At 43.3% G+C, this 8,349-nt stretch overlaps 1 protein-coding gene across 1 annotated transcript; it reads left to right on the forward strand.

Annotated features, from left to right (window-relative positions):
* The first annotated feature begins 3,633 nt into the window (after positions 1–3,633).
* LOC121870738 lies at positions 3,634–7,486 on the forward strand. The gene is made up of 2 exons (XM_042372681.1): positions 3,634–3,882; positions 7,251–7,486. The coding sequence occupies exons 1-2, from the start codon at positions 3,678–3,680 to the stop codon at positions 7,469–7,471; spliced, it is 426 nt and encodes a 141-aa protein (XP_042228615.1). The 5' UTR covers positions 3,634–3,677; the 3' UTR covers positions 7,472–7,486.
* The last annotated feature ends 863 nt before the right edge of the window (positions 7,487–8,349 follow it).

The raw sequence follows: 8,349 nt of genomic DNA on the forward strand, positions 1-8,349 counted from the left end.
CGGAACAAGTGGGGTGATGATCCTTGCACTGTACTGGCACCAACCCGTTAATAACACACACACACACACACACACACACACCTCTATTAAGGCGACGACTTTACCATTAATACTAACTGGTATTGTACGTTCATTCCTAATAGTTTGACATCATCGGTGTGATCACTTCCCCCATAGGTCACTGGCCATCTAATTCAACAAACCAACGATGATAATCACCTAGTTACAGGCATAAATGTTCATCTCGTGTACACACAGGATAAACGTAATTTGGGCGGACAAAGGAAAAGGTATAAGGATAGTCTTAAGACAAACCTGGGAGACGATTACTCCACACTGTAACGCTTGGAGGAGCACCGCGCGAGGTGACAATACTTTCGAGTTAGCTCGACTGTATACCACGGCAGACAAGCGCCATCGCCGAGAAGACAGTGCCGCTTCCCCTCCTGCACTAGATGTAGCCCTCCACACGTGAAACATCTGTGGACGACCCTGCCGGTCCCGTATCGGCCTCTCTAGTAACCTCAGAACTCACCAACGAAGGTGACGTCCCTAATAACTCGTATCATTATATTATAGCTGGAAGATCGTCATACTCGATTCCGAGTGACAGCAAAGTAGCACTGTGTGTGTGTGTGTGTGTGACGGTCCATTAAGCCTTATATAGGAACTTAAGTTTGTGATAAATAAAGATCTTTTATGGCTATAAGTTAATGGGTAATATATATATTATTTATGGTTAAGTTTACCGTTTCATATAAGATTTGTTTTGGTATTAGAGCATTATAATCCCTCCCCCTTCTTCTACGGTCCCTCACTCTGTCCTTCTCCCTCCCTTTCATTTTTAATTTGTCTCCCTCCCCTCTTCATCTTTCCTTGACCATCTCTCTCTTTTTATTCTTTTTCCTCCCCCTCTATCTCTCTCGTTCCTCGACCATCTGTGTCTCTATCTCATTTTCTCATTCTCTCTTTCTTCTCCTCCTCCTTCCTTCCTCTACCCTCTCTCTTTCTCTGTCTCTTCCCTCCCGCTCTCCCCGGTGCAACTGTGTCAACAACGTCCGTCTTGTTTGTATTACCATAAGATCGTATGACGTCACTCACTGGTTAAGTCGACCCTCTGTCTGTTCATGTGTTGCGCATGTCCTTCATGAGTGGATAAAGTGTACAGGAGATGTTTGCTTCGAGTTTTTGGTTGAGTGGTTTTAAATTAGACAAGCTGATAAGGGTTTGGTGTAAACGGGACTGCCCACTATGAGCCAAAAGGCCGGCTACAGTTTTCTCCATTCTTGCGTTCTTATGTTTTGTGTGTAGAATGGTTCTAAATGGTAGAGGGGAGAGAAGGAATGGCTCTACCGGGTGCTATAAGACGAAGGCAGGAGGTTGAAAAATGCCCTAACGCACACACCTCAACAACAACAACACTTGTTGCAACGCCCAGGCGCCACGTTGGTAATACATACATCCATGTCGCAGATGAGAAAAATACTCACAAAAACAAAGATGGTTGCTTCTCCCAGGCGCCACATTGGCGCTCGTGTGTGTGTGTGTGTGTGTGTGTGTGTTTTCCTCTATATTTCTCTTTCTTTCAATGAAATAACCGGCGAGGTCAGGTTAGGTTAGGTCAGGTCAGGTCAGGTCAAGACAGGATGCGTTAGGTCAGGTTAGGTAAGGTAAGGTAAGGTAAGGTATATAGGAGTCCTCTTGTATTGTGATCTGTTATATTCCCAATTCGCCTGTGAAGTGTAAAGAAGTGTTTTATATAGTCTACCTTCACACACACATAATAATGGAAGCCCCTCGAATTCGAGGATGGCGTGAATTTGTTTAAGGTGTAGAAGCTGTTGCCAACACAACAACCACACCCTAAGTTAACGAGTTGCATGACCCGGTGTCCAGGAATAGTCCGAGACGACCGGACAACTCGCTAACTGCACTGGCTAACCACTTCTCCAGAATACGATCGGCAAATCTATTAACATCCAGGTCCCCCCAATTACTGCTGGGTAGACAGAGGCAAATGACGTAAAGAAACTTGCCCATAGTTAAGAACATAAGAACATAAGGAGTCTGCAATAGGCCTGTTGGCCTGTGCATGGCAGCTCCTATCGAGAATTACTACCACTCTCTATCATCCATGAATCTATCTAGCCTCCTTTTGAAACTTTCCAGAGTTCCCGCACTTACTACAAAGTTGCTAAACTTGTTCCACTCGTCCACCACCCTATTTGTGAACCAGTTTCTTCCTATCTCCCTCCTAAACCTAAACTTATCCAACTTGAATCCGTTGCTCCGAGTCCTATCCTGCTCGGATATTATAAGAACTTTATCTATATCCCCTTTATTGATTCCTTTCACCCACTTAAATACTTCTATCATATCTCCCCGCACTCTTCGTCTTTCTAGGGAATGCAAGTTAAGTTTCTTTAACCTATCCTGATATGGAGGGTTTCTAAGTCCCGGAATCATTTTCGTCATTCTTCGCTGCACCGACTCTAGTGAATTTATACCATTCTATAATAGGGGCACCAGAACTGAACCGCATAATCGAGGTGCGGCCTAACTAGCGCGAGATATAGTTGCAATCAGACCTCTGCACTCCTGTTACTTACACGTCTAGATATAAAACCCAATACTCTGTTTGCCTTATTTCGAACATTAACGCACTGTTTTCTAGGCCGTAGGTCCGGGCTTACAATTACCCCGAGGTCTCTTTCACAAGTCGACTTCTCTAGGTTGATGTTGTTAAGGCTGTATACATTATAAGTATTTGTTCTTCCAATATTAAGTACGCTGCACTTGCTGGTGTTGAATTTCATTTGCCGTTTTTCAGACCACCCCTGCAGTTTATTTAGATCCTCCTGTAATGCATTTGCATCTTGCCCTGAATTAATTTGCCGCCCTATTTTGGTGTCATCCGCAAACTTCCTTATGTCACTGCTGATCCCTGTATCTAAATCGTTTATGTAGATTATGAACAAGAGTGGGCCTAGTACTGACCCCTGGGGAACCCCACTGGTTACACGGCCCCACTCAGATTTAACACCATCTACGCTGACCCTCTGCGTTCTATCGGTGAGCCATGATTTTATCCAATTTAAAACTTTCCCCTCGATACCATGAGCCTTAATTTTTTTCAGAAGCCTCTGATGCGGGGATCGAACCAAGGTCCACTCACTTGCAAGGCAAAGATGCTGACCAATACACCACAGGTCGACTCGCACATACACACACACATCTCCAAAGTTGTGTAGGATATATGATACATATATTATTATCATTAGCTAAATAAATTCACCTTACTGAACTTAACCTAACCTAACCTAACTTAACCTAACTTAATAGTGTAACTCATTAACATCTTATGAGGAGGGTTAAGATTGTGGCGTCAAATCAGTCCATTAGCAGCGAGAGGGTGAGTTGCCTTCACCGAGGACGTGTAGGTCTGTAGGAATGTTCGTCTCCTTTCCTCCTCGATCTCAGCATCCCAACGGATCTGTTTACTAACCATGAAAGAGCCTGTGTGTGTGTGTGTGTGTGTGTGTGTGTGTGTGTGTGTGTGTGTATGTGCCATAAACACATGTACGTTCATGTACGCGTTCACTTATCGTAGAGTATAAGAGGAGCCACAGCCCACTGTCCAGCATCAGTCCCTCTCTCTACTGCCAGTGACAAAGACCATGGCGCTCCTGTTACTTATTACCCTCGCCCTCACCCTCCTCTTCACTCCAACCACAAGCATTAACACGGTCGACACAGGTACCTCTTATATCCAGTCAGATGGTCACGAAGTTCGAGCAAGCCTCTTCGTCAACCAGCTGGCGATTATGGAACTGGTCAGCCAACTGAAGCACGGGGTTGGAATCTCCACTACCTCATGCCAAGGTAAACCTTATACTGTACACGCACGCACGCACGCACACACGCACTCACGCACTAAACAATAAGACACACCCCCTCCCCTTCCTTAGCCATCTCACTAATGTTGACTCAGCTGAGCAAACAAATAACCATTTCGCTACTATATGCCAGACGCTTCCCCGGCTTGACACAACCACTCTCCCTGCTTACCTACCAGCCCCCCTTCCCACTGACTTAGTAGAAGAATTTGAAGTAGCAAAACGCCTGGACAAACTAAAATTAAAACGCTCTACCACCCCCATTGACTTACCAATGAAACTCTTCAAGGAGTTCTCTCCGGAGCTTGCTAAACCCCTATGCTCCATCATCAATGCTTCTCTCTGTCAAGCCAGATGCCCAGCTGACTGGAAGACCTCTTGTGTATCACCAGTGCCCAAGTCAACCAGCCCACAATCCTTAAATCAGCTACGACCTATTGCAATCCCCCCAATACCCAGCCTAATCTGTGAAAGTTTTGTGTTCGACTGGGTTTATGCTGATATTGCAGGAGTCGTAGACCCTCAGCAATTTGGCAACATGAAAACTTCCTCCACCACTCACTGTCTTGTCAGCTTTCTCGATTACATATACCGCCATCTCGAGAAACGAAAAACGTCTGTAGCTGTCGCCTTCATTGATTTCACTAAAGCATTCGACCTAGTCGACCACAATATAATCATCAACAAAGCTATTGACCTCGGGCTTCGGAGAAGTCTTATACCATGGCTTACAGACTTCCTCAGTGACCGACGCCAAGCTGTACGCTTCCGAGGGGCTGTCTCCACCTTTCAGTCACTCACCTGTGGCGTCCCCCAAGGCACCAAGATGGGACCACTCTGCTTCCTTATGCTCATCAATGATGCCCTAAGAGAAACCCCTGCTCGCTGGAAATATGTCGACGACTCCACCATTGGGATCAGCGTCAACAATTCTGCTCCCAACTATACCGCCCTTCAGGATTTATTGAACAGTCTCCAAAACTGGGCCACCAACAACCATGTCACCATCAACCATACCAAGACCATGGTTATGCACATCAACCTCTTCTCCGACATTGTCCCACCTCCTTCCATTACTCTAGGTCCGAACACACTCCAGGTTGTAGATTCCACGAAGCTCCTCGGCGTCACCATAGACAACAAACTAAATTGGAAACCACACGTCAGTGAAGTTGTCAAATCCTCCAGTTTCCGTCTCCACCTCCTCCGCCGACTCAAGTCCCTCGGAGTTCCTGCACCCGAGCTCCTCAGTGTTTACACAACATTCATACTTCCCAAGCTCACCTATGCCTCCCCCACCTGGTCTTCCTCCCTAAATGCCACACAACGTGAACACCTAGAAAAAGTGCAAAAGAGGGCATGCAAGATTATTCTCTCCCCTTCCTACTCCACATATCAAGAAGCGCTCAACACACTGACCCTTTCGACTCTCACTGACCATCACCACGACCTCATCTGCAAATTTGGTAAGAAGCTTCTACACCATCCTCGACACCGGCTCCTTCTACCACCTGAGATCCCAAGCCCGAGAATTGCTGTTCGACACCACAACCGCATCCAGCCCATACGTGCACGAACTGATCGCTATAAGAACAGCCCAGTACCAACCATTGTAAAAATTATCAATAACTTGTAATAAACCAGTGCATTCACTCCCAGTAAACACTACTCCTTGCACTGACACTATGTTGAAATGCACTGTAGTTTGAGCTTTACCCCATCTAGTTATTATATATCTTATTTGTATCACTTATGTTACTTGTATATTATTTGTAATTCGAAACCCATCCAGTGGCGTAGCTAGAGTGTGTGCCCGCCCCTTGAGTTTGCGCCCCCCCGTGCCCCCACAAAAAATACATATTGCACAGTGACTCACTCATATATATATATATATATTAAATAGTTTGTGTACCATTATAATATTACTGTACTTTCACATACTCAAATATAGTATGCTTTAAATACACTCCAAACATACTTAAACTTTATAAGTAACAGTTAAACAAAAAGCAAAAACGACATATAGGATAGGGAAAAAAGTAAAAAAAGTGTAAAAAATTAGGACCATCTTTATTTCTGAAATGAAAACTACAACTTTCTACAAAGTAACTTTTCTTGTTTTTTTGTTGGCAAATTCTTCAATGACATTGTCAAAAACTATTTCTTCTGTCAATTGTCGCTCTATAGACAGTATGGCAAGATTTCTCAACCGCTAGGTGCTCATAGTAAATCTTAAGTAATTCTTGATCAGTTTTAGTTTCGAAAAACTCCTCTCACAGGTAGCAACACTAACAGCAATTGTGAGGAAAATCCTCAGCATTATTACTATATTTGGAACCGAGTTCCCAAGGTTATACTTTTGAATAAACTGCAAAAGTTCAAGGGGGCCTTCTTTCCACGTCTGTATTCTGTCTTTAATAGTTATAGCAGCAACAGCAACAAAATGCTGAAGTCCTTTTCTCTCAACGAGGAACTCCTCTTTATCAATCTCGTCGTGATCGTGATCTACTTGACACTCATATTTATCATCCAAAAGATTCAATGGGGTAAGGAAGGCATATTTCTCAGCAAGTTCATGAAGCTGTTGAAATCTCAGTTATTTCTTGGATCACTCTGTCCAGCGAAGAAAACATTTCTCTCCTCAATTCAATGTCGTATGGCAATTCAGCATCTCGTGATCCTTCACCGAAAAGTGCCGCCCCCCAAAAGTGCCGCCCCCCGCCCCCCTAGCTACGCTAGTGCCATTCCCCAAATATGTAACTGTGTATTTTCAGCCTTCTGGCTGCCAAGCTCTTTCAATAAACCGTTAATTATTATTATTATTTATTTTATTACACACACACACACACACACACACACACACACACACGCACGCACATATATCCTCGTTCGTATTTTTATAACTACCAATTTCGGTTTCAGATTATTTATTTATCGTTAAAATTTACTAGTTCATTTGTTTTAGTGTTCCTATGTTATCATGGTATTGTAAATACTGCGTCACAGTTTTTCTCTTAAGAATATACAGATAAGAACATAAGAATGGAGGTAACTGCAGCGATATACAACACAGTAAGATGTTATTAGCTGAGATCATCATTGTGTAGTGTGTCGTCAGGCGTTCCCGTGAAGTCCCCGTCACTTGGTACGGCCTTTGCATCCTTAAATGTTCACCTGTTATTGTTCATGTAAATGCAAGTCATACTAAACATGTTGAGAAAGAAAGTTCAAGCAAGCTATTAGCTTCATGTTATTTTTGTCTTGTAAAATCGATTATGACTCGGTTTATATCGCCATATATTACATTTATATTTGTGGAAAAAAGAGGCAACAGATAAGTTTATATTTTTCCAGCCTTGGAGGAGAACTTGGTGAGCATATCGTCGAAGGTGAACGAGACGTCGTCAACAGTGTCGCAACTCTCTCAAGAAAACACAGCAGACAGCATCAGCATGAGGGAGGCGCTGGCGGAGGTGCAGCAGCAACAGACTGACTTGGCTACTTCCCTCCACAACCAACACACAGGTTCGAACCCAATTTGCCACCTAATTTTACTTAAGGATTTAAGAACATAAGAAAGGAAGAAACTGCAGCAACCCAACATGCACAAGTATACGCGTATTGACACTTCACTTCCTTAAAGAACACCACGCGCAAAGTACACTCACTAGACATACTAGCGCAGGTACACACTATATACTCTCTAACATACACACACTTTTTACACTATTCAGGTCATATCCTTTATTCACTCAGTGTATGTAGAGTTGGATATATCAAACTCTTCATTGAGACAAGAACTCGGAAAAATTATGGGAAGACCTAAACAAACTTTTCTGATGGTCTGGTGAAATTTATTGTGGAAAAATGTAAAGTAGTCAGTGTGGGAAATGTAAATATGGAAGCCAGCTATCAGATGAAGAACGTTGATTTAGAAAAGTCCGATTGTGATAGATTTAAGGTCAGTGATAAGTAGGAACCTTAAATCAAGGCAATCAATATGTTGGTGCACGAAACAAATGCTAACAAGGTATTTGGGTTCATATCGAGGAGTGTTTGCTACAAGCTTGGGGTACTTATCCTTAATCCGGCTTGGTGCATCTTCCACCCACTGTGAGGTCTAGGTAGTCAGGCTCAGATCCACGGGTCCCACCTTATTTACTGTAATATCCTGCGTGCGATCAGTGAGAATTGCCAAGTAGAGATACTTTATCTACCAACTTTTTACCAAAGGTCAACTATCATGTGTATAATGTTAAGTTACAGAGAACTAATGTTCTGAGTACATGTTGATTACTCAATATTGAAGATTTGTCTCAGTATTTCTACATTATTGATTGCTATCGGCGCCCTCGTTGTCAGTGTTATTGCAACTATGGGATATTGATAAGACTAATGAGTGTTGTTGTGTACTGAGCGAGTCTCGGCCTAGACAGGACTTCTCAATTGATAG

This window comes from Homarus americanus, unplaced genomic scaffold, assembly GCF_018991925.1.
Source record: "Homarus americanus isolate GMGI-L3 unplaced genomic scaffold, GMGI_Hamer_2.0 scaffold45443, whole genome shotgun sequence".
NCBI classification, from domain to species: domain Eukaryota; kingdom Metazoa; phylum Arthropoda; class Malacostraca; order Decapoda; family Nephropidae; genus Homarus; species Homarus americanus.